Raw genomic sequence first — 27,744 nt, forward strand, 5'->3', positions numbered from 1 at the left:
CTTCTGTTCGATACAATTCACAATTATTGAAGGGTATTTCCTGCTCAGCCATCGGAAGAATGCAGGAACTCCCATGGCTGGGGAGTCTTTTTATTTCAGAGGTAGAATCAGTGACGATGAAGATGTTTTCCTCTTCGTTCCATGAACACGCCGCTAACAACCTTCACCTTTGTCATATATGTTATCCACCTTTTGATTGGTCCTTAAAAATAGAATAACCAATTAAAATACGTAATACAATTTTACCACTGTTTATATTTCGGAACTACCCTAGTTTATTATAGTTGGTTACCAAGAAAATGAGGTGTTCCAAAAGACTCAATTACAATATGGCCGACGAAATACAACAGAAACTTTGCAGTTCGGCGAAAATAGACCGAGATCGTGGGTATCAAGATTTACTCAGGCATATTCACACATTGGAAGAAGAGGGTCTGTGTGATTTAGAACAAAAGTTCATCCATTTGTTGGCTGACAGTACTGCACCATGGGAAACAAAACATGGAGCCCTAATGGGATCCAAGGCACTGCTGCTAAGTGGAAATACAACAGACGATTTCGTCGTCGACATGAGAGCAAAAGCAATCGATCTATTGGACGACAAGGAGTTTAGAGTCAGAATTGCCGCAGGTATAACCAAAATGGGGTTTTTTAATGGTGAAACGAATATATCCGAATACTGATGAAACTGATATTTTTAATTTTATCATGTTTATCAGTGGTCCGACAGAATGGTGCATATATCAGTAGAATTGTGGGTTTTGTAGTGAAAACATGAAACTTTGCATATAGGTAGGGCATCATGACTTGAATAAATTCATATATGGGCCAAGCAATTTTTTCCAAGATGGCCGCCAAATTCAATATGGCTGCCATATATATCTGGTAAATTTCAGATTTCGTCAAATCTATGCATACCTTTTACTTTTTTGACTACTAAATGAACAGAAATTAACAAACTTATTTCTTTATCAAACAATCATGTTAACAAGATAGCCACCAAATCCAAGATGGCCACCAAATTCAAGATGGCTGCCATATAGTATGATATACATGCCGAATGTTGAGTTTCATAAATGGTATACAGATTTTGACCTTTTTTTTTGTGAAACTCTTAGGTGTAATTAACAGAAAATTTGTAATGAAATAATCATGCTTACATTAAATCATATGGTATTTCAGGTATTATATAAGTGAAATATCATATACTAGGCACTATTTAAATCTTGAAAAAGAATTCATCAAATCAAAGTTAGACTGGAAAACATTAACACTTTTTCACAAAAACCCATTGTCCAAAAATCTTGGACAGCGGATAGCGCCAGGTATCGAGTTGCCATCATATGTTACAGAACCCTGATGTTCCGGTATTGAAGGCTCAGAATGTGTACAAACATTTAGTATGCATTTTTTTAGACATATACCATACATAACGAAGATGCAATAAGCAATATCTTACAGATTATAAAAAATGGCGGCCATCTTGGATTTGGCGGCCATCTTGAATTTTTTTCATTGGCCCCATATCGAAAATCAATCAGTATATTACCACTTACAATCATGCCAAGTTTCATGCTTTTACTGAAAATCCCACAATTATTTCACCATTCTGCTAGACTACAGGTTATGTCAACATATACAGTAAGATTCTGTCTGACTGTAGCATTTTTGGCACATCGCCAAACATTATTGTTACACGTTTCCACTTGGTAACTAATTGAAACACTTAAGCTATCACATGTGATTAAGCAACCTGTCTCAGTTAAATGTTAGTCCAGTTTCACTGCAATTCTAATTCCTAACTTCAAAAGTTTGGACCCAATCAGGCATATGGGAAGTAGTCCTGTATTTGAGTAACAGTTGCTACTTTGAGTATTAGTGTAGTAGGAGTGGAAAAATGCACAGCCAGACCGGGGTTCGAAACACTAGCTGGATGCTCTACCAACTTAGCTACCTGGTCGCCGATGATCGACTCGGTCCAGTTCCACTACACTCTCCCCTCCCTTTTTAAGTCTTCGACCCTGAAGACTTGACAACTCAAAACCCAGGTTCGGGTATCCCCTTGTCAAGTATTCACCTAGCTTGAAACAGGATTTGGTCACAGGCACCAAATGTATTAGGAGTGGGAAAATACACGACCAGACCGGGGTTCGAACCCAGGACCTCCAGACACTAGCTGGATGCTCTACCAACTGAGCTACCTGGTCATTGATGATCGAAACTCGTAAATTTACATACAGGGTCTGTTCAGTAATTATGTACTCATTATGTTGATGATATATAGATGTGTTCAGTTTAATTTAAGTTTGTCTGCTAATGCATATATATCTGCAATTAAATGAGAAAGCCATAATAAGCATAATATAATGAGATGATTAGGTGCCTTAGACCATTTTCAAGGCTAGGTCAGAGCACAAGTCATAAAATTGTCTTCTTTTGTCTGCTTCTACACCAGACATCGATCTATCTGTCAGAATGTCCAAGTCTGGTATCAGGGCCAAAAGAAACTTTGTTACATACAGTACAAAATCTTATTATAAAAATATAACTACTTTTTTTATATACCTACTTTTACACTTTTTATATCACATTTTGTGTACCATATGATTCTATGTATTGATAATAGCAATATTGCAATCATTTATTGGATCAATTAAGTTCAATGATTATGAGTTGAGTGGGTTCAACAGTTGATTACAAAAACTTGATATGAGCAGGCAGTACAATTAAAAAACAAAATGGTTTGTCAACCCACGATTGATTGGTTTAATTGTAAAATGGAAAATTATGAAATAGGCAAGAATAATATCAACTTGGTATTTTCTTGTTTCATTGCATCAAATATCTTTGCATTTTCCTACAAATTTTACTGAAGTTGTGTGTAATTCAGTAATTTAGGATTAGTGACATTTGTGTTTATAAAATGTAACAGATGAGCTGAGATATCACGAAAAGCTTATTCATATGCATGGTCTTCATTATTATCATTAATGAGTGTTTGATTTATCATAATAAAAGGTGAAGTCCTTGGAGCTTTGTGTAAGAAAGTTGGTCCTGAAATCTATAACAGATCCAAAACAATAATTCTGGACAAAATCAGTGTGAACTTGGAACGTGATCCAATGATGGAAGTGGATAAGAATGAGCATGAAGAGGCGAGCAAATTGATGGAGAAACTCAGCAGTTCACCTGGACGGGTAAGTTGGAATACCTCCTGTCAGGTATTTAGGTTATCTTGGCACATTGGTATTATGTGCATGTATATGTGTAAAATTGGGAAATATCGTTTTTAAATCAATTTCTTTGAAACTTGGTAGGTTTTATGATCATTATGATATATAGATTTGCCTCCCTGTGTGGCATTTTGATTTTGATTTGACATTTTTTGCTTAAATTGTTGCCCTTTGTTTAGTTCAGTACTTTATTATTTGATTTTTGTGAGATCTTCTTGTACATTTTTCACCCAATCTCTTTGAAACTTGGTAGGCTTTATAATCCTCATATGTAGTTATGTTTCTTTGATTGGCATTTTAATGGAACCGGTTTTTAAAAGCCCTTTGTTTATTTCAATATTTTAATCTTGTTGATCTCGTTTGAAGATACTCATCCTAAATTTTCAACCAATTTTTGTCAAACTTTGTACATTTTGCTATGGCATGAACTTGTTCTTCTACAGACATTTTGATTTGACAATTAAATCAATGTTTCTTTCATTTTGATTCAATAATACATTTGTCTTGGCATTGAAGGGCATATACAATGTATACATATTGTTCTGCTGTAGTACTCTTGCTATATTTAGCTTAATTTAACTTATGTATCTCCAAACTAAACAAATTTAGCAGGGGGCTACAAAACCATATGCCTGACCATACAGTTTAAGATCATATTTTGTATATAGATGTGTCCTACTGAATACATGGGGCTACAAAACCATATGTCTGACCATATAGTTTCAGAACATGTGGGGGCTGCGGTGGCCGAGTGGTTAAGGTGTCCTGACACTTTATCACTAGCCCTCCACCTCTGAGTTGCGAGTTCGAAACCTATGTGTGGCAGTTGCCAGGTACTGACCATAGGTCAGTGGTTTTTAGCTCACCTGCCCGAAGGGCAAGTGAGCTTATGCCGTGGTGCGGCGTCCGTCGTCCGTCCGTCTGTCCGTCCGGCGTCAACTTTTCATTTAAACAACTTCTTCTCAATAACCAAGAGGCCCAGGGACTTGATATTGGGCCTGTAGCATGCTGGGATGAAGGGCTACCAAGTTTGTTCAAATAAATGACCTTGACCTTCATTCAAGGTCACAGGGTTCAAATAAGCTATAATCTTCAAACAACTTCTTCTCAATAACCAAGAGGCTCAGGGACTTGATATTGGGCCTGTAGCATGCTGGGATGAAGGGCTACCAAGTTTGTTCAAATAAATGACCTTGGCCTTCATTCAAGGTCACAGGGTCCAAATAGGCTATAATCTTCAAACAACTTCTTCTCAATAACCAAGAGGCCCAGGGACTTGATATTGGGCCTGTAGCATGCTGGGATGAAGGGCTACCAAGTTTGTTCAAATAAATGACCTTGACCTTCATTCAAGGTCACAGGGGTCAAATAAGCTATAATCTTCAAACAACTTCTTCTCAATAACCAAGAGGCCCAGGGACTTGATATTGGGCCTGTAGCATGCTGGGATGAAGGGCTACCAAGTTTGTTCAAATAAATGATCTTGACCTTCATTCAAGGTCACATGGGTCAAATAGGCTATAATCTTCAAACAACTTCTTCTCAATAACCAAGAGGCCCAGGGACTTGATATTGGGCCTGTAGCATGCTTGGATGAAGGGCTACCATGTTTGTTCAAATAAATGACCTTGACCTTCATTCAAGGTCACATGGGTCAAATAGGCTATAATCTTCAAACAACTTCTTCTCAATAACCAAGAGGCCCAGGGACTTGATATTGGGCCTGTAGCATGCTGGGATGAAAGACTACCAAGTTTGTTCAAATAAATGACCTTGACTTTCATTCAAGGTCACATGGCTCAAAATGGCTAAAATCTTTAAACAACTTCTTCTCAATAACCAAGAGGCCCAGGGACTTGATATTGGGCCTGTAGCATGCAGGGATGAAGGGCTACCATGTTTGTTCAAATAAATGATCTTGACCTTCATTCAAGGTCACATGGGTCAAATAGGCTATAATCTTCAAACAACTTCTTCTCAATAACCAAGAGGCCCAGGGACTTGATATTGGGCCTGTAGCATGCTTGGATGAAGGGCTACCATGTTTGTTCAAATAAATGACCTTGACCTTCATTCAAGGTCACATGGGTCAAATAGGCTATAATCTTCAAACAACTTCTTCTCAATAACCAAGAGGCCCAGGGACTTGATATTGGGCCTATAGCATGCTGGGATGAAAGACTACCAAGTTTGTTCAAATAAATGACCTTGACTTTCATTCAAGGTCACATGGCTCAAAATGGCTAAAATCTTTAAACAACTTCTTCTCAATAACCAAGAGGCCCAGGGACTTGATATTGGGCCTGTAGCATACAGGCAACCTTCATGCAAGGTCACATGGGTCAAATAGGCTAAAATTTTCAAACGACTTCTTCTCAATAACCAAAAAGCCCACAGACTTAATATTAGGCCTGTAGCATGCTAGGGCAAAGGGCTACCAAGTTTGTTCAAATGAATGACCTTGACCTTCATTCAAGGTCACATGGGTCAAATAGGCTAAAATATTCAAACGACTTCTTCTCAATAATCAAGAAGCCCACTGACTTAATATTAGGCCTGTAGCATGCTTGGGTGAAGGGCTACTAAGTTTGTTCAAATGAATGATCTTGACCTTCATTCAAGGTCACATGAGTCAAATAGGCTAAAATCTTTAAACAACTTCTTCTCAATAACTAAGCAGCCCAGGGACTTAATATTAGGCCTGTAGCATGTGGGGTGAAGGGCTACCAAGTTTGTTCAAATGAATGACCTTGACCTACATTCAAGGTCAAATAGCCTGAATTCTTTAAACAATGATTTCTCGTTAGCAAAAAGACCCGATATTAGGCCAGTTGTGTACTGGAATGAAGAACTAGAAAATTTATTGACAGGAAAAAACTTAGCCTCGCTGATATTTGAATAAAGTGGTTATCAGCATAGTATCTGCAGAAATAACCTAAATCAACTTCAAAGTTGCTGTAAGGCCAGGTGAGCGATACAGGCCCATTGGGCCTCTTGTTCTCCGGGTACTCTGGCTTTCCTCCACCTCCAAAACCTGGCACCTCCTTAAATGACCCTGGCTGTTAATAGGACGTTAAACAAAACAAACAAACCCAAACAATAAGAACATGTTAGCTGTGTCCTACTGAATACATGGGGCTATAAAACCATGTGTCTGACTATACAGTTTAAGAATATGTTAGCTGTATCCTGCTGAATACATGCTTTTTGTTGTGGTTGCTAACTTCATTGTTTGCTTCAGTGTCTTGGTAAAGATGAAATGGTTACATTTATATATTAGGTTGAACATGATTGTTCTCACACTTCTTTGTAGCTACCTATACATGTATATTTAACTGTGTAAATAAAACTGTCACTGCTAAATGTTTTTGGCAGTTGTAATTTTCTTACATAGAAAAAATACTCCTGTTTGCAGCATTCTTTATATGTTTGTTTAGAATTATTATTGTCAGAATATATTAGTATGAATTAAAGGGCTGTGTTCTGTTTATATGGTATAATATATAAATTAGGCGTCTTATCCTGACTTATCTACTGACTGGAAGACGTTCATACCCCTTTCTAGTTTCTTAAACTGTTCAGATTATAAAACTTGACCTGTACTGACATCATAAGATGTTGTACATTAAGACATAATGAACAATTTCAGAGAGGAAGTGCTGATGCTGAACAAATTTTCCACGACACTGCTGGATGGAAAAATTTAGAGACATCTATGAAGTGAGTGTAGGACTTTTTCTTGCTGATATGAGGATGGGACCTTTTTGTCTCATTTTGGGAAGAAAACTTGAGAATTGGGAAGGAAATTTTTAGTAGCAAATCAGGGGTATTATGATTGAATATGAAGTTGATTTGATTATGAATGGGGCCCATTGTTTGGGGGGGGGGGGGGGGGCTGGAGTGTCATGAATAACCTCAGTATTGAATGTTTAAGCTCACTGATACAAAGTGTCTGACCCTACAGACTTTAAATGCTTATTTCTAACAACCAGGAGTACTAGAGTCAGGATATTTGGTGAATTGCTGTCAGATTTGTTTGACTTAACATAGAGTGTCATAGGGATCAAATTCTGTTACATGTACATTGGATATCAAAATGTTAAGTGACCTGACAGGAACCACAATGCCTGGAATGATGAATTTGTCTTGACGCTATTATATTTATATATGCCTATATATACCCCTGTATTCCAATCCTGATCATATTCTGCTCACCAGATGTCTTCAGTCTGTTGTGGAGGGATGTGGTCACCAATTTTCTGAGTTTGTCGACCAGGAGTTACTGGACTTGGTATTCCGTGCTCTAAAACATACCAACCGTTTTGTGAGGGAGACAGGATTTTACGTTTGTGCTTCAATAGTATCAATTGGCTTGTCAGAGGAAGGTAAGGGAATAGTTAACGAGACCAAATGCAGAGTTTTACTCTGTATGACAAGGATAACAGATTTCTCATTGCTTCATTAACGAGACTGAAAAATCACTGCCCTTGGCATAAGGGTCTTAAACAATGCATTGAAAAGCTGGGTATATAAACACTGTTTAATGTGAATAGGGAATGGTTATTTTTCCTCAGTCCTGATATTTATATGTGGACATTAAATTTGAAGGAAGTATTATAGTATGATATCCTCAATCAGGTTTAAACTTTCATTTCTCAGGAGATCTCCTACATTTTTGGACCAATCTGTTTGAAGCTTGGTATGCATTATAATCATATGTAGTTGTGTTTCCCTTAAAGGAATTTTTATTCGGCTATTTTTCCAAAGGTTATTGCCCTTTTATTTATTTTTGTACATTTGGCATTAGATTTTTTACATGTTTCTTTCAAAATGTATACTCATATAATTGTGTTTCCCGGAGAGGCATTTTCCTTCCAGTATTTTTGCAAAAGTTATTGCCCTTTGTTTCTTTTCAATCTTGTCCGGATATCACCTATATTTTTTAATCAATTTCTGTAATCTGCCATGCAAGATCTGATGGCATTTCATTGTATCAAGTAAGGCTGTCAAACCTCTTATATTTTCAAAATTACCAAATACTTGTGAAATTTTATTTGTACTGGTATTTGACAAGAGTAACTGTTTAATCGATTAACATAGACAACTCTAATAGAAAGTGTGGTCATTTGGAGCTGGAATAGAAACAAAAAAGTCTTTATTTATATCATGATCATAAAGTCTCCCTGTGGAAGGGACTTTATATAGAGACATGATAGACAGGTTAATTTTTTAGGTCATCTGACCCGAAGGGTCAGGATGACCTATAGTCATCATGCTTCGTCCGTCGTCGTGCGCCGTCTGCCGTGCGCCGTGCGTCGTGCGTAAACTTTTCACATTTCAAACTTCTTCTCAAGTTCCACCAGTGGGATTGAGCTGAAACTTGCCTGAAATGATCCTGAGATGGTCCTGACCAAGTGTTGTTATTTTTCGGGTCGGTCCGAAATCCAAGATGGCCGCCATAGCCGCCATTTTGAAAACACATTTTAAACTTCTTCTCCAGTTCCACCAGTGCTATTAAGCTGAAACTTGCCTGAAATGATCCTGATATGATCCTGACCAAGTGTTGTTATTTTTTGGGTTGGTCTGAAATCCAAGATGGCCGCCATAGCCGCCATCTTGAAAAACACATTTTAAACTTCTTCTCCAGTTCCACAAGTGCTATTGGGCTGAATCTTGCCTGAAATGATCCTGATATGATCCTGACAAAGTGTTGTTATTTTTCGGGTCAGTCCGAAATCCAAGATGGCCGCCATAGCCGCCATCTTGAAAAACACATTTTAAACTTCTTCTCCAGTTCCACCAGTGCTATTAAGCTGAAACTTGCCTGAAATGATCCTGATATGATCCTGACCAAGTGTTGTTATTTTTCGGGTCAGTCCGAAATCCAAGATGGCCGCCATAGCCGCCATCTTGAAAAACACATTTTAAACTTCTTCTCAAGTTCCAGCAGTGCTATTAAGCTGAAACTTGCCTGAAATGATCCTGATATGATCCTGACCAAGTGTTGTTATTTTTCGGGTCAGTCCGAAATCCAAGATGGCCGCCATAGCCGCCATCTTGAAAAACACATTTTAAACATCTTCTCCAGTTCAACCAGTGCTATTAAGCTGAAACTTGCCTGAAATGATCCTGATATGATCCTGACCAAGTGTTGTTATTTTTTGGGTTGGTCTGAATCCAAGATGGCCGCCGTGGCCGCCATCTTGAAAAACACATTTTAAACTTCTTCTCCAGTTCCATTGGTGCCATTGAGCTGGAAATGGGTGAGGATGTCAAGGAAGGCTAGCCAACATAGTGTTGTTATTTTTTCGGCCTCGTAAAAACTTTGAAATGGCAGCAATGGGGGCCATTTTGTAACATGATTGCGCAATCATGGTTTTCCTGAACAACACCTATTTCAAACTTCTTCTCAAATTCCATCAGTGGGATTCAGCCCTAACTTACCAGAAATTATCCTGAGATGGCCCTTACCAAGTGTTGTTATTTATCGGGTCGGCCAGAAATCCAAGATGGCCACCATGGCAACCATCTTGAAAAAACATTTTAAACTTCTTCTCCAGTTCCACTGGTGCCATTGAGTTGGAAATTGGTGAGGATTTTAAGGAAGGAGTGCCAACAAAGTGTTAATATTTTTCCGTCTTGTAAAATCATTGACTTGGCAGCCATGGTGGCCATTTGTAACATGATTGTGCAATCATGATTTTCCTGAACAATGCCTATTTTAAACTTCTTCTCAAATTCCCCCAATGGAATTCAGCTGTAACTCTAACCAGAAATGATCCTGAGATGGTCCTTACCAAGTGTTGTTATTTATTGGGTCGGTCAGGAATCCAAGATGGCCACCATGGCAAACAGCGCCACTATATACTTGCTACAGAGAATACATACTTCAATTATATAAGGTTTTTAATTTAGAGTCAGATGACCGTTAAGGCCCCTGGGCCTCTTGTTTTGTTTAGCCATGGAACCAGAGATGCCTGAGAATAACCCATTGTACCAGTATGGACAGCAGTTTGCCGACTATCTGGCCCAGGGACTGGCAGATAACTGGAGTCAGGTAGGGATGGTATACCTCCTCAGTTCCTTGTGTATGCTCTAAACTCTGATCAAATTAATTTGAATTTGAACAGAGCAAGAAATGATCTTGGTTTAATTTTAGTGAAATCTTAAATACTAGAATGATTCTTTGCATGGTTGTGATAGATAGTTTTTATAAAAAAGTACCAGTGGTAGAAATAAGTACTTTTTTACGCACATGATTTTCAGGTTCGCTTGGCTGCATCAACAACAACAAGACAGTTTTTACTGAGTCTTCCATCAGAGGAAAGCAGAGAGCACTTCTTCCCTTCTCTTCTACCAAAGATGTGTCTAAACAGGTAAGTATTGTGACCTCTTACCTCCAACAAGTGTCTAAACAGGTAAGTATTGTGACCTCTTACCTCCAACAAGTGTCTAAACAGGTAAGTATTGTGACTGATCATCTTACCCCCAACAAGTGTCTAAACAGGTAAGTATTGTGACTGATCATCTTACCTCCAACAAGTGTCTAAACAGGTAAGTATTGTGACTGATCATCTTACCCCCAACAAGTGTCTAAACAGGTAAGTATTGTGACTGATCGTCTTACCTCCAACAAGTGTCTAAACAGGTAAGTATTGTGACTGATCATCTTACCTCCAACAAGTGTCTAAACAGGTAAGTATTGTGACCTCTTACCTCCAACAAGTGTCTAAACAGGTAAGTATTGTGACTGATCATCTTACCTCCAACAAGTGTCTAAACAGGTAAGTATTGTGACCTCTTACCTCCAACAAGTGTCTAAACAGGTAAGTATTGTGACCGATCATCTTACCCCCAACAAGTGTCTAAACAGGTAAGTATTGTGACTGATCATCTTACCCCCAACAAGTGTCTAAACAGGTAAGTATTGTGACCTCTTACCCCCAACAAGTGTCTAAACAGGTAAGTATTGTGACTGATCATCTTACCTCCAACAAGTGTCTAAACAGGTAAGTATTGTGACTGATCATCTTACCTCCAACAAGTGTCTAAACAGGTAAGTATTGTGACCTCTTACCTCCAACAAGTGTCTAAACAGGTAAGTATTGTGACCTCTTACCTCCAACAGGTGTCTAAACAGGTAAGTAGTGTGACCTCTTACCCCCAACAAGTGTCTAAACAGGTAAGTATTGTGACTGATCATCTTACCTCCAACAAAGGATTCTGGCATTGAACTACACTTTATTGTATTGCTTGATATTAATACCACTTTTTATAAACACTTTGCTTGCTTTTATTTAACTGATCTTACATATAAGAATCCTTAAATGTTGAGAATGTAACATACATGTACTTGCAGCAGTAAATCATTTGAAGTGTCACAAAACCACCATCAGTCTCAACTATTTTACATTGATAATGTAAACAGGTATTTCCCTTGTCAGGTACTATGTAGCAGAAGGTGTTCGTATATACTCACAGGACACATGGAAACTTGTGACAAAGACCGACGGCAAACGCTATGTGGAAAAATACATTAATCAAGTTGTAAGTTTTTCTATAACTCTTTTATTGATGGTCATCTGACCCAAATGGCCACCCGCCATCCGCTGTTAAACTTTTACTTTCAAAACACTTCACCTGTGTCCTCCTTAACCCCAAAGCGGATTACTACCTAATTTGGTGAAAAACATCATTGGGGAAGGGCAATCATTTTTTTTTTTTATAAATGAAGCTGTTTCGACCCCTTGGGACAGAGGGAGGGACCAAAAAAGGGGAACTTTGCTGAAATTTTGCTTTAAAACCTTACTCTTTCTTAAACCTTGGGTAGATTACGACCAAATTTGGTATGAAACATCATTGGGGAGGGCAATCATACTTTAAATAAATTAGGCAGGTCTGACTTCTCTAGACAGAGGGACACTTGTCACTTGTGTTTGATCCTCTGTATATAATGGTTCAGTTGTCAGATGACCATAAAGAGCTATGGCCCTCTTGTTGTAGGTGGACTATTACGTAGAGGCCACTGACGCTGATAACCATGCGGTAAGAGAAGCAGCGTGTGCCTGCATTGCAGAACTTGGAGCTAAGGTAAGTTAACAAGTTCAGAGAAAAATCCAGGAAAGGTCTGAATTAAGAAAAAAAACTTTTAAAAAAGTTGTGTTAAGTTTTTTCAAAATGTTAAAAGGTTTTATCAAGTTTTTGTACATTGTTGTTAATTGACCATTTATCAATTACCAAACTAAGTTTTGATGTATTGTTCCATGTTAACTGTTTTATCTGCTCATGAAGAATAATAAGATATTATAATTGTTTTTGTTTATTTTTGGATATAAAATGTTTCAATTATATATCATTAGATTGACAGAGACCGAGTGCGGCCCTTTGTGCCTCAACTCGTGGAGACCCTCATCATATGTTTTAATGATGAAAGCTGGCCAGTCAGAGATGGTAATTACTGCTCCTGTAGAAAGAAATACCAATCCACATGGATCATTTTTTGGTCATGATCACCTGGCCTGAAGGCCAAGTTAGCATAAACCATAGTGCAGTGTCCGTTATCCATCATCCATACATCATCAACTCTTTCTTTAAACAACTTCTTCTTAAAAATTGAAAGGTTTAGAATCAAGATATATGTCAAGTAGGATCTTTGGATGACACCTGAAAAGTTTTGAAAAAGTGTGAAAAGTAATTACCTTGACTTATTCAAGCTCACAGGGACCAACAACTTCTGATTATAAATAAAAGACCTCAAGTTAAGGTATTTGGTTGGTAGGATCTTGGGATGATGCCCGACAAAGTTTGCGAAAAGAAATGACCCTGACCTGTATTCAAGGTCACAGGGATGAAATTTGTTAAAAAGATTTTTTGTTTAACTGAAAGGAAAGGAATCATCAGAGAAATGAATACCAGTTGAATGATGTAGGCCCATTGGGCCTCTTGTTTCTCTGTTGTTTCAGTTTAACTTTGGATTGATCACTTTAAATGTTCAGCTGTTTTAAGTTAGTATCCTTCATGCACCCAAGTTTTCCTAAATCTGAAGTATTAGGCAAATGTTGTTACATATTAATAATCTTTTTTACTTTTAGCTGCATGTGTGGCCAGTGGAAATTTTGTTGTCTGTTTCCCAGAAGAATCCAGGTAAATTATTTCGATGATTGATGCAAAATTAGGAATACATATGTATATCAATCATTCAGAACTGCAATGTATTCTGGAATTTTCAAAATATCAGTTGATGATATTGAGTTTTAACAAATCTATGTCTCAATTTTCATCAATTTTTATCATGTAATTGGTGTTTTTATGACTTATTTGGCATCACTGAGACTAATTTGATTTTACAAAGATGTCAGGCTTTAAAGCAAACTCAAAGTAGGTATGACAGAATATTCTGGTTTCATGAAGAAAAGGAATGAATCTGTAAACGTTGCTGTAGTAATGGAGAACTGTGCTCGGAGTTCCTTGTAACTTAATGTTTTTATTTTTCAGGAGTTCCTTGCCTGCTCTCTATCCCTTGTTCTTCAACAATTTACAGGACAACATTCCGTCTGTTCGACAGGGTGCTGCTTTGGCTATCTCTAACCTTGTGCAGGCTTATGGTGCGTATGTTAATACTTGTAATAGGATTTGTCGTGGAGGGAATATAGGCATCTTCCTGTACGATAATATGTGTGTATGTAAATATGTGTTGATAAGTATGCCGTCAATCCTGAAAACCTCCTTGTTTTATGGAATTCACCTTTAGTTTTAATCTGATTTTGACTTTTATCCCTTGTAGGAGTTTCATGTTAACAATCTGTGGACAACCTCCTTTACTGTTTTCATTTTTAGTCTATTTTGTACTAAACCTCATCCACTTGTTCACAACCATAACCTTGTACAAATTGGTGTATCAGCCATGTGTGAGCTGTGATAACTTGGTCAGTATAACATCATACATTGTAACCTCAGGTTAACATCAACAATGATAGTTTGATCCCTATCTGGGTCAGTTTGTGTTCCTCTTAGAAGCTGAGGTCATAGATAGTTCTTTGCTGTCATGGTTGTGTCCATGGACAAGACGCTTTTCCCCTATTGCTCTGCATAGCATGCAATGGGCTTTCTGTTGTTCAGTGAGGTAGCTAGCTCAAAATAACCCAGGGTTTTCATGTCGTAACGAGATCTAATGGATTGTGTTACAGGCCAGGATAGCCTGGATATTGTGATGGGTAAGATAAAGGAAGGCCTAGATGGACTTGAGAAACAACCAGCCTCCACGGAGAAGTATACTGACCTCGACACAGCTCCAGCCACATACGGGGTGGTCAAACGTCGTCGTGACAATGATCTTGACCTTCACACAGACAGACAGGTAAATAGTTATAAATTGGATATCACTGTATGATATGTTGGTAGATGTGTTTGTGTGGATCCCTGGCACCTAAGAATATCAATTTACATTGTATGATATGTTGGTAGATGTATTTGTTTTGATCCCTGGCGCCTAAAAAGATCATTTTACACTGTATGACATGTTGGTAGATGTATTTGTTTTGATCTTTGGCGCCTAAAAAGATCATTTTACACTGTATGATATGTTGATAGATGTATTTATTTGGATCCCTGGTGCCTAAGAATATCATTTTACATTGAATGATATGTTGATAGATGTATTCGTGTGGATCCCTGGCCCCTAAGATGGGAAGATCCAGAGGAGGTGGTTGTATGGACCACAAGTTTAGAAAGCCAACAGAGCCCTGGGAACTTGCTGATGGGTATGTAGAAATCTGTTATATATCTAACTGGTTTGAATTCATTTCCTTCTTGAATAGACAATCACAGTACAGAGGAGCCCACTTATTTGCATATTGCTCATTTGAATAAACCGCTTATTTGCATAAAATTCTCAGGTCCCAATTTTTAGGTCATCTGACCCGAAGGGTCAGGATGACCTATAGTCATCATGCTTCGTCCGTCGTCGTGCGCCGTGCGTAAACTTTTCACATTTCAATCTTCTTCTCAAGTTCCACCAGTGGGATTAAGCTGAAACTTGCCTGAAATGATCCTGAGATGGTCCTGACCAAGTGTTGTTATTTTTCGGGTCAGTCCGAAATCCAAGATGGCCGCCATAGCCGCCATTTTGAAAACACATTTTAAACTTCTTCTCAAGTTCAACCAGTGCTGTTGGGCTGAAACTTGCCAGAAATGATCCTGAGATGATCCCGACCAAGTGTTGTTATTTTTCGGGTCCGTCCGAAATCCAAGATGGCCGCCATAGCCGCCATCTTGAAAAACACATTTTAAACTTCTTCTCAAGTTCCACCAGTGCTATTGAGCTGAAACTTGCCTGAAATGATCCTCAGTTGATCCTGACCAAGTGTTGTTATTTTTTGGGTCGGTCCGAAATCCAAGATGGCCGCCATAGCCGCCATCTTGAAAAACACATTTTAAACTTCTTCTCAAGTTCCACCAGTGCTGTTAGGCTGAAACTTGCCAGAAATGATCCTGAGATGATCCCGACCAAGTGTTGTTATTTTTCGGGTCGGTCCGAAATCCAAGATGGCCACCATATCTGCCATCTTGAAAAACACATTTTAAACTTCTTCTCAAGTTCCACCAGTGCTATTGAGCTGAAACTTGCCAGAAATGATCCTGAGATGATCCCGACCAAGTGTTGTTATTTTTCGGGTCGGTCCAAAATCCAAGATGGCCGCCATCTTGAAAAACACATTTTAAACTTCTTCTCAAGTTCCACCAGTGCTATTGAGCTGAAACTTGCCTGAAATGATCCTGATATGATCGCGACCAAGTCTTGTTATTTTTCTGGTCGGTCCGAAATCCAAGATGGCCGCCATAGCCGCCATTTTGAAAACACATTTTAAACTTCTTCTCCGGTTCCACCAGTGCTATTGAGCTGAAACTTGCCTGAAATGTTCCTGATATGATCCCGACCAAGTGATGTTATTTTTCGGGTCGGTCTGAAATCCAAGTTGGCCACCATAACCACCATCTTCAAAAACACATTTTAAACTTCTTCTCAAGTTCCACCAGTGCTGTTGGGCTGAAACTTGCCTGAAATGTTCCTGAGATGATCCCGACCAAGTGGTGTTATTTTTTAGATTGGTCTGAAATGCAAGATGGCCGCCATATCTGCCACCTTAAAAAACACATTTTAAACTTCTTCTCCAGTTCCACTGGTGCCATTGAGCTCGAAATTGGTGAGGATGTTAAGGAAGGAGTGCCAACAAAGTGTTGTTATTTTTTCGGCCTTGTAAAAACTTTGGCATGGCAGCAATGGCGACCATTTTGTAACATGATTGCGCAATCATGGTTTTCCTGAACAACACCTATTTCAAACTTCTCCTCAAATTTTACCGGTGGGATTCAGCTCTAACTTACCAGAAATGATCCTTAGATGGTCCAGACCAAGTGTTATTATTTATTGGGTCAGTCAGATATCCAAGATGGCCACCATGGCCAACAGTGCCACTATATACTTGCTACAGAGAATGCATACTACAATAATATAAGGGTTTTAATTTAGAGTCAGATGACCGTTAAGGCCCCTGGGCCTCTTGTCTTCTTTATATTTGTATTTTAATCCTGACTAAAACACCGACTCCCACTTACATGCATATAAAATTTCCAAAAAATTGAAAAATTTTAATTGATTATGATCAAACAACTAATATATTCATAGCAGATACACAACGCATCTCGAGATGATAATGAATGTTAATTGAAACGATGACATTGTACATCGTGGTGCCAACCCACGTGTGTATGACCGATATCAGACCCAGAGTGACGAGTAGTTAACAATGAAGTGTATGCAAATATTTGTATTTGTACATTCACAAAGAATAACAACCCATGTATTCCCTATTTTTTATATTATTTTATTTTAAATAATGTTTTTTAATATATTTTCAATGCAAATAACGTAAACAATCATATAGCGCCCATTTTGAGTACCTACCTACCTGACGATCTACATGTGTATCAGAGGGGCCCAAACCCAACACCGTCTATACAAATACTCAGGTTATTTGCATATTTTGTCATGGAAAAAGGGCTATGCAAATAAGCGGGTTGCTATGTACTTGTGGTTATCACCCTAGGTGACAATTTTATAATCCTAAAGGTTGGTATTTTTCAATCCCTGTTTGGAATAAGTGATTTTCACACTTTCACATTACCAAAACACCAATTCTCGCAATAGAAGCTTCAGACTCTTATACCTCTGCCACAAATTAATCTGAGGCATATAGTGTGACCCTCTATCCATCCATCTAATAATTTGGTTTCAAGGTTGTGCAGAGTTCACTATTTTCCATTGATAGTGATAGAATGCTGATAGTTTGCCTGGAATTTCTTTTTTGATCAGCTGTCATTGCAATGCAACCAAGTTAGAAAATTGATTAAACATTTGTCCCAAACTTTTCTCTTGCTGACGAATTTTTGAATTTTAGCTTTTTTGCCTTAAGTACTGCTTGTGTTTTGAACACAGATTATAATACCGGTAATGATAATATACAACATTTATGTAATGCAAAATCTAATTGGTAAAATTACTCTAATGTGCTTCACATTACATAATGTAATAATACATGTTACAGATGTATCCACTTGCTTGCCGAGCTGTCTAACCACCATGACCTTGCTGCCCCGGTCAGCCAGATGTTACCTGATATGGCCAAATCTACATCATATCAGCATTATACTCAACATATTGTCTACTGTGAAACTATTTGTAAACAGGTTTGTTTTCTCTGTTTTCAATTGAACACCATGATTCCATTGTGGCATATTTTTTTCCCTTTGGCTATCAGGTCAATAATCAGTTTTGTAGAGCATTTATTGCAATGCCGCTAAGAGAATAAATGTTGTTTTGAATGTTGGAGAAAAACCCACAGGGGAAACCATTGAACAGTGGGGAGACAGCAAACCCAGCATACATCATCCCCTACTGCCTGTGTGTAATGGTGGGGAGACAACAAACCCAGCATACATCATCCCCTACTGCCTGTGTTTAATGGTGGGGAGACAACAAACCCAGCATATATCATCCCCTACTGCCTGTGTGTAATGGTGGGGAGACAACAAACCCAGCATATATCATCCCCTACTGCCTGTGTGTAATGGTGGGGAGACAACAAACCCAGCATACATCATCCCCTACTGCCTGTGTGTAATGGTGGGGAGACAACAAACCCAGCATACATCGTCCCCTACTGCCTGTGTGTAACTGTGGGGAGACAACAAACCCAGCATACATCATCCCCTACTGCCTGTGTGTAATGGTGGGGAGACAACAAACCCAGCATACATCGTCCCCTACTGCCTGTGTGTAATTGTGGGGAGACAACAAACCCAGCATACATCATCCCCTACTGCCTGTGTGTAATGGTGGGGAGACAACAAACCCAGCATACATCATCCCCTACTGCCTGTGTGTAATTGTGGGGAGACAACAAACCCAGCATACATCGTCCCCTATTGCTTGTGTGTAATGGTGGGGAGACAACAAACCCAGCATATATCATCCCCTACTGCCTGTGTGTAACGGTGGGGAGACAACAAACCCAGCATACATCATCCCCTACTGCCTGTGTGTAATTGTGGGGAGACAACAAACCCAGCATATATTGTCCCCTACTGCCTGTGTGTAATTGTGGGGAGACAACAAACCCAGCATACATCATCCCCTACTGCCTGTGTGTAATGTTGGGGAGACAACAAACCCAGTATATATATCATCCCCTACTGCCTGTTCATTTCGAATTTGAGGAGAGTGGTCTTAAACTCGCACATGACTTCAGTCATCACAACAGCATTCTACTATCAATGTATGAGTGATCACGATTATGGACTCCGAGGCACCTTACTTTATTTTATCGCAAATAAGCACCCTCAACACTTTTGGTCATTTTTTTTCTTTAGGGGAGGGGGCTTATTTGCGGTAAAATACGGTAATATTAATTTGTCAGGTAATGTGATTACAAAATCTTTCGTCAGAGATACAAATTTGTCATGGCATTAATTTGTTGTTTTATTTTGCCTACTAGTGAGAGATTGGTGCGTTACATGTATATTGTGTACATATCTTGAGGGTGAGGCCTGTTGTACCTAATTATACATTTTTGAAGCCATTCAGTCGGTTTTTTGTTGGTTTTTCTATTTTACATATCAGCATTTCAAGCGCAAATACATGCAGCCGGTATAGAAAATTGGTTTGATTGTCAGCACTATGTTCTCAAAATCAGAATGAATCAAAATGGTTTTATTTAGATTTTGTGATATCTCCCTTATAACAGGGGATACAACATACATACATCTAATGAGATTTCAGATTTAGTGTCTTTTTGAAACTACAGTAGAAATTGAAAACGTAAAGTTATTATAACGTTTGCAGTATAAAAACTTACTATGTGTATTCCACAAACATGATAATAATGTTACCATCTCACTTTATGCTGTAGTATCATGAACTGTTGCCCCCTGCTTCCAGATGTCTCAAATACTTCTGTTTGGAGGATTTCTGACACAACGTCGATGTGTGATTTATGTAATGAAGTGATCTTTAAAGAGGGTATCATTAATAATTAAGTAGGGGTATCAATTAAGCTCTGTTCAAAGTTATTTTTTTCCTTCTGTGCATGGTACATTTGTATATTTTATTCATTTAATTCAGCTGCCAAACATTGCCAAAGGAATTGGAAAGCGACATTTCAAAATGCATTTAGAGATGTTTCTGGATATCATATTCCACAGTTTGGTAAGTAAATTGTGTATTTATTGACTGTTATAAATGTAAATATAACTTTGTTACCGACTTACCGTATTTTACCAGGTATAAGCCCAGGGGGCTAGTGCCATTAAAATGGGCAAAAGTGGGGGTAGGGCTTATCCCCGGATAAGACCCTATGCAAGAGGGGAAAAATTGGCTCTCATCTTGGATTATAATATGTAAAAGGATAGCTCAATCTACATCAATAATCTATGACTGAAATGTTTTTATCAAGAATAAAATAAATTATCAATTGTAATCTAAAAAAAAATTGTTTTCATCCGAAATTTTTTTTTTCATTCTGAAAATAGAAAAGATCTAGATCTAGTTTAATCAACTCGTTTTCGTTATATATGAGCCTATGCAGCAAAAAAGCTCATAGACAAATGCATGAAAAATAGGGAGGTGGGCTTATCCCTGAGCATGGGCTTATACCCGGTAAAATATGGTAACTCATTAACTGTATAATCTGTCTTCAGATCATTGGTATGTGTTGTTAGTTACTGGGCATCTTTCACAACTATTTTATCACACAGGTGTTATGTGTGTATTCAGAGCTTTTTCTGGGGGGCTTTTTGGGGCTGTTAATGGGCCCCATTTCCAATTGAATTTATCTCATATTTAAGATAAGTTTATATCTGGTGCAGGACTTTTATAATCCTCTATGCCAGACTCCAAAAGCAGATATTATTATATTTACAACATCTATATTAAGACACAATTTTGAATGAATACATTGATATTAAATTTCAGTCTGGTACATTAGATTGATTTATATTGTTATTTCAGCAGTATAGGTATAGAAGATGTCTTGCTTTTTCCAATTTTCCATTTCTAAGCCAAATTTTCAAGATTTTCAGTCTACCACTAGAAAAAAAATCTTTTCCAGTTAACCAATTTTCTCCCTAAGTGAGATAAAAATGCCCCCATCCTAAACTAATGATAAAAAGTCCTGGTATCAGTGTTTGTTAATTCATTCTGTTTTTACCCAATACACAATCTAGTATATCTTTATCATACAACCAATTGTAAAGTCTAAGGATTCAAGAACAGTGAGAGTAATAACTCAAATTCTGTCACACTGTGGATGTGATAGAAATTATACTTCACATAGAATGACTGACTTGCAAGTTTCAAGATTTAGAGACACTGGAATGTTTCCAGTGAGTTAAGTTCTGTTGGATCGACACATTTTATCTTTCTGATTCCTGGAACTACTTATTTCCTACAGACCTGTGATAACTCCCTGACATCGAGTGCTGCTAGTCAATGCCTAAATCAGCTGAGTGCTTTCTTGGGTCCAAACATTCTCAAGGGTCGTGTGGAACAATACAACCCAAGGTAAAAACAATAGAATTTAATATACATATAACCTAATGATTAAGGACCAAGGAACGTTAATTAAATTAACCCATCATTAAAGTATCCTTAAGACTCAATGATTCATTAAATGTCTAATGATTAGTTCATGAATCATTTAAAATATGTTGTTGAGAAGGTCATTTAAAGGATCATTAAAAAATAAAGGTTTAATGAAGACTAAATGATGGATCAGTAATTGAACCATCATTAACTGTGGAAATTTCCTCTTTCCGTAATGCAACTTGCATAAACATCCAAGATAGCAAAGAGGGTAAGAGGAAAAAAAATTTGATACAGGGGAAGTTATGCTGCTAACAGAACTATATGTAGTTTTACTGTGAACTCTATTTGACAGAGGGTTTTAATTTTACTGTGAACTCAAAGTTTTACTATCTGATTTGATAATATTCGATGTTGTTTTCATTGCAGATATTTGGAGCAGTTGAATGCAAATCAGTGTATAGCAGCATTATAGCACAGGGATTTGTGAGGTATGTCACATGAGGATAACATTCCAAGCACTGGATATTGTGATGATTGGCAGTAATGCTGATATTATGATAATAGGCAGTAATGCTGATATTGTGATGATTGGCAGTGATGCTGATGTTGTGATGATTGGCAGTAATGCTGATATTGTGATGATTGGCAGTGATGCTGATATTGTGATGATTGTTGGAATTGTGATACTGTAAATCACTTATATTTCGTGTGGGATTTATTTTCGCGTTAATTCGCGAGGAGAGCCAAATGCGAATTCAAATCCCTCACGAATATTTGTATAAGAATGACAAGAATACTAAGTGGCGTCCATTTTGAATCTACCGTAATCTGGTAATAATGATAGAATGATAGATTATATACTTATATCAGAGTGTGTTTTTATATCACAAAACACCAAAATTTCACACACAAAAAACCCCACTGAACACTGATATTGTGGTTGAACTCGGACTTAATTAACTTCTAGACTACGTTTTACATGTAGTTAATTTAAGTATAATAGGTACGGTCCCAAGGATCCCATATGGTCACCCGGAATACGTCATACTTTATTACCCACGCTGTTGTAAGTTATGTAAGGTTACATGTATACATAGCACTTCACATGGCTTGATTCTCGAAAAGATATTTACCATAACAAAGTTGAAATCAAACAAATCATTTATTTAATTCAAACATTCAGAGCAAATAATCCCATTGAGTATAAATCATTAGCAATAGAGAACTGATATCACTGTATACACACGTATGTTAATTACAATGTACATTAACTCACAACCTATTGTAGTCCCGTCATCTTCCAGGCCTTCCTAATGAGCCGTGGTTTTTTTTCAATATCTGATACCACCTTTGTAAGCCATTTAGCATGTATACAGGTACAGTAAATACAATTCAGTATGGCCAGACACCGATATCACATGATTGAATCACATGACTTTTCTTGTACTGTCACATGACTCTCATAAACAAAATGGCTACCAACATGGGAAAATCGCCGATCTGTTAGACAATCTAGCGTCAATTATGTATTCGCAAATAGGTCAAATTAGGTGAGTTCGCAAAATTAAGTACTCGCGAAATATAAGTGATTTACAGTAATAGTAAGTAATGCTGATATTGTGATGATTGGCAGCAATGCTGATAACATGATACTCATTACGCAGTAATGCTTATATCTGTTGATAGACAGTAATGCTGATATCATGAATCCACGATGTCATGATATCATCATTACTACCTATCAACAGATATCACTATGTCATCAAACAGGAATCCACAATGTCATGATAATAGGCAGTAATGCTGATGTCATGATGATAGACAGTAACGCTGATGTCGTGACAGTAATGCTGATGCTGTGATGATAGGCAGTATCACTGATATTGTGATGATGAGCAGTAATGCTGATTATTGTGATGATAGGCAGTAATGCTGATATTGTGATGATTGGCAGTGATGCTGATATTGTGAAGCTATAGAACAATGCTGATAATGTGATTGACAGCTAACAGCATTGCTGATATCATACATAACCTGGTTAATTACCCTATCTAGATTCCATTCCATTTAGCCTTTTATACTCTAACACATGCCTTTCTATACCTACATTGTACTTACTAATACTTAGCTTTTTGTTTCAGACAACTTATTTCCAGGTGGATAAACTATTCCCTGCATGTCAAACATGACCCGCCCGAAGTGTCCCCTGACTCCCCACCTTTGTATCGAGGAACACCTGACTACAGTATTAATTTAGTGACATTCCTATATCACCTCGGATATATATTATACACAAAGACAGTAATCTATTGTGTCTGCAGTATGTGTTACATAGGTGCATACTACTGAGGAACACTGATATTAATTAATCCTTAGAAGCCTTTGTTCCTTGAATATATTAGGGACAGACTATATTCAAATCTCCTATCATGAGATATGAAGGTGTCTAATTTTAGTTGACAAATATCCAAGATTATTCATGCAGTTTTCTGGCTTTACCACTCTGACTCTTCTATGGTTTAAATTGTCTAGTTTCTATTCTAACATCTGTCAATGTAGTAAATATATCCAAAACTTTCACTATACAAATAGTGTATAGACTATTTTTGGAGCAGATTTACTACTATGTATGTAAATCCAGCGATTCTGTTCATGCTTAGTGTATACGCTGTATATACCATGATTAAGGGGAATATGCACAGGGTTATGATAGTAACATACACAGTGGATAGGTTCAGGAACAGATGTACCAATAACCTGTGTGTAGTAACAACCAATGTATACCTTCTATTGTACTCAGTATATGTAGTATATTGCTGTATGGCATGATTAAGGGTTTTTTTTTTCTTTCAATTTGATTGTTTAAAATTCAAAATTTAAAATTGTTTTATTATCACTAATGTTTTCTATAGTCTTAAAAATCAGTTGTCTGTGATTGTGTTGTATAATGATTGTGCTGCAGTACTTTTATAAGTGCTTGTCATTGAGTAAGAATGTAGAGAGACTTCAATGTATTGTCTGAGCTAAGTTATAACAAATCCAGGTTTTGACCTGATTGATTGTCGTCATCTACTGTAAAGAACTGTTTTTGAATAGTAAGAGTTTCATAGAAGGTTCCTCACAACATCCTATTTGGATATTTCTTAAATCATCTTTATCTAATTTTCATTGGGGTCAGGAAAGAGAATATGTGTATTTTAATCAGATATTTATATCATGAAAGTTGTATGTTGCAAACATAAGTATTGTTATTTTGTCATTGTTTCTCTGTGGTAAATCATGACCCCTATACTGCTTATTGACCCTTAATTCTGGCTAGTCAATGATTAAATGTGGAACTACATATATCAGTTTTTACATACCCTTCTGGAATTTCTTATCATACGTTGAAACCTGTTTAAAGTGACCGATATTTACATCTGGTTTAGTAACCTAAATATAGATCACTTAGGCAGTCTGGTTTAGTAATCTAAATATAGATCACCTAGGCAGTCTGGTTTAGTAATCTTGATATAGATCACCTAGGCAGTCTGGTTTAGTAATCTAAATATAGATCACCTAGGCAGTCTGGTTTAGTAATCTAAATATAGATCACCTAGGCAGTCTGGTTTAGTAATCTAAATATAGATCACCTAGGCAGTCTGGTTTAGTAATCTAAATATAGATCACCTAGGCAGTCTGGTTTAGTAATCTAAATATAGATCACCTAGGCAGTCTGGTTTAGTAATCTTAATATAGATCACCTAGGCAGTCTGGTTTAGTAATCTAAATATAAATCACCTAGGCAGTCTGGTTTAGTAACCTAAATATAGATCACCTATGCAGTCTGGTTTAGTAACCTAAATATAGATCGCCTGAGCAGTCCTGTTTAGCAAGATGAACAGAAATTTGGAAGTGTATTTGTAGGTAAGTTTTCAAAGTTTGCTATGGCTTTGGAGGATATATAGTATTTTTTCATATGATACTATTATGATAAGTTGTGTTTTAATTTCAATGATGTGTTCACACATGGTTGTGGAGACATTGAGACGTCTCAATGTTTTAAAATGTGTTAGAGGTGACCACCAGTAGTTAAAAACGATTACATATTCAATGATTGAAATATTTTCATTTTTTGACGTTCTTAAAAAATCATGTATCACAGGCTTGCTTGATATGTTAACACACAAGTATACGGTGCTTTACAAGCAATGGCCATCTGAAGTTTGTGTTAATGTTCTACTACAAATTAGTGCACATTGTAGGTACATGTAAACTGCTGTAAGTGGGACACAAATAAACATGTAAATCACATGAAATTGTAGTTCATAGGAAAGGCAAGTACCCTTGTTATAATTTAGGAAGCATGTGTCACTTTTTGCTTATGTATCTGTTTATTAGGGCAGTAAGATGGTGGGTAAGTCGAAACTCTGATCAGTAGAATTAGGAACACTTTGGTCAGTAGAATATGCCATGCCCTGATGAGCCTCTTTGTTGCACTATGACCCAAAGTGCTGGCGAGCTTATGGCATGGTGAAGTGTCCATCATCCTTATATCAACTTTTCATAAAAATCACTACTCGTCCTGAACGAATTGTTTGATTTGGGCAAAATTTGGTTGAGGGATCCTTAGACAATGTGGGAACCAATTTTGTGTAAACAATAGGTATTGACCTTAGTTTCCTACCAATTTCTTTGAAACGTTGGAGGTTTTATGATTGAGATATGGAGTTATGCTTAATGAGTTGGAGACCTATCGTTGATTACTCGCATTTCTCTACTGTAAAGATTGACTTTTTACATTTAGTCTAAGATGAGGGTTATAACATGCTACCTAACCACCTTAAGGCGATGCAAGTAAGATAATATATATCACATAATGGTATTTGACAGGTATATATTGTTCCTCGTGGTACTTGTTAACTTGTCTTGGAGTGTTTCTGTTCATAAACATTTTATTTGATAAGCCATTTTGTTAATGATGTACACGGTTATTAAACCAGGATCTAACATGTTAAATGTGGACAGTATTGGTTTCTGTCATTTGTAACACCCTTTCAATAATGTGGATTAAAGACTTACAAGACACTGTCATATCAATCACAATTAAAGATCAAAACATAAAACAAGGTCTTGTGACATGTTCTGTATTCAAACGTTATCTATTTTGATAAATGTTGTCTATTAAACATATTGTAAGCTGCTAATGGTATTTATGTCATGTTTCTTAAACTGATTGTCATCTGACATTTCAAGTCTTCCTACAATGGGAACTGTGGCCAATTTGATCACCTTGTATAAATGTATTATGTGGAGACTTTGCAAGAGAACATACAACACTTCGGGTAGAGGAGGCGACAATTGGGTGATTGGTACCTCTGGTTTGACAACACTTTGGGTGGAGGAGGCGACAATTGGGTGATTGGTACCTCTGGTTTTACAACACTTTGGGTGGAGGGGCGACAATTGAGTGATTGGTACCTTTTGTTTGACAACACTTTGGGTAGAGGAGGCGACAATTGGGTGATTGGTATCTCTGGTTTTACAACGCTTTTGGTGGAGGAGGTGGCCATCGGGTGATTGGTACCTCTGGTTTGACAACACTTTGGGTGGAGGAGGCGACAATTGGGTGATTGGTTCCTCTGGTTTCACAACACTTTGGGTGGAGGAGGCGACAATTGGGTGATTGGTACCTCTGGTTTTACAACACTTTGGGTGGAGGAGGTGGCCATCGGGTGATTGGTACCTCTGGTTTGACAACACTTTGGGTGGAGGAGGCGACAATTGGGTGATTGGTACCTCTGGTTTTACAATACTTTGGGTAGAGGAGGCGACAATTGGGTGATTGGTTCCTCTGGTTTTACAACACTTTGGGTAGAGGAGGCAACAATTGGGTGATTGGTTCCTCTGGTTTTACAATACTTTGGGTGGAGGAGGCGACAATTCTGTTTTACAACACTTTGGGTGGAGGAGACGACAATTGGGTGATTGGTTCCTCTGGTTTTACAATACTTTGGGTGGAGGAGGCGACAATTCTGTTTTACAACACTTTGGGTGGAGGAGACGACAATTGGGTGATTGGTACCTCTGGTTTGACAACACTTTGGGTGGAGGAGACGACAATTAGGTGATTGGTACCTCTGGTTTGACAACACTTTGGGTGGAAGAGATGACAATTTGGTGATTGGAACCTTTTGTTTGACAACACTTTGGGAGGAGGAGACGACAATTGGGTGATTGGTACCTCTGGTTTGACAACACTTTGAGTGGAGGAGGCGACAATTGAATGATTGGTACCTCTGGTTTGACAACACTTTGAGTGGAGGAGGTGACCATTGGGTGATTGGTACCTCTGGTTTGACAACACTTTGGGTGGAGGAGACGACAATTGGG

At 37.7% G+C, this 27,744-nt stretch overlaps 2 protein-coding genes and 1 non-coding gene across 5 annotated transcripts in view; 1 reads left to right on the plus strand and 2 right to left on the minus strand.

The window, feature by feature from the left end:
* Positions 1-161, minus strand: part of LOC117323981 (5'-3' exoribonuclease 2-like) — a 45,240-nt gene extending 45,079 nt beyond the window's left edge. The window contains exon 1 of the mRNA XM_033879555.1: positions 1-161. Within this exon, the coding sequence (XP_033735446.1) occupies positions 1-75 (75 nt within the window). The 5' untranslated portion in view covers positions 76-161.
* On the plus strand, positions 146-26,558 carry LOC117323982. 3 transcript variants are annotated; one of them, XR_004531879.1, is made up of 19 exons: positions 146-630; positions 3,019-3,197; positions 6,883-6,953; positions 7,452-7,618; positions 10,193-10,290; positions 10,500-10,609; positions 11,678-11,780; positions 12,237-12,323; positions 12,593-12,683; positions 13,325-13,376; positions 13,728-13,837; positions 14,420-14,589; positions 14,886-14,992; positions 17,837-17,978; positions 19,912-19,995; positions 21,239-21,348; positions 21,799-21,860; positions 23,514-25,968; positions 26,018-26,558. XR_004531879.1 is itself a non-coding variant. In XM_033879556.1 (18 exons), the coding sequence occupies exons 1-17, from the start codon at positions 300-302 to the stop codon at positions 21,842-21,844; spliced, it is 2,058 nt and encodes a 685-aa protein (XP_033735447.1). In that variant the 5' UTR covers positions 146-299; the 3' UTR covers positions 21,845-21,860; positions 23,514-26,558. The 3 variants fall into 3 exon arrangements, 2 of the variants coding, with proteins under 2 accessions (XP_033735447.1, XP_033735448.1); XM_033879556.1 differs by having other exon boundaries at positions 23,514-26,558; XM_033879557.1 differs by having other exon boundaries at positions 10,205-10,290; positions 23,514-26,558.
* On the minus strand, positions 2,136-2,207 carry Trnat-agu. The gene has a single exon. It is a non-coding gene; the product is annotated as a tRNA-Thr (tRNA).
* Positions 26,559-27,744: the final 1,186 nt, after the last annotated feature.

Source organism: Pecten maximus, chromosome 3 (assembly GCF_902652985.1).
Source record: "Pecten maximus chromosome 3, xPecMax1.1, whole genome shotgun sequence".
Classification (NCBI taxonomy): Eukaryota; Metazoa; Mollusca; class Bivalvia; order Pectinida; family Pectinidae; genus Pecten; species Pecten maximus.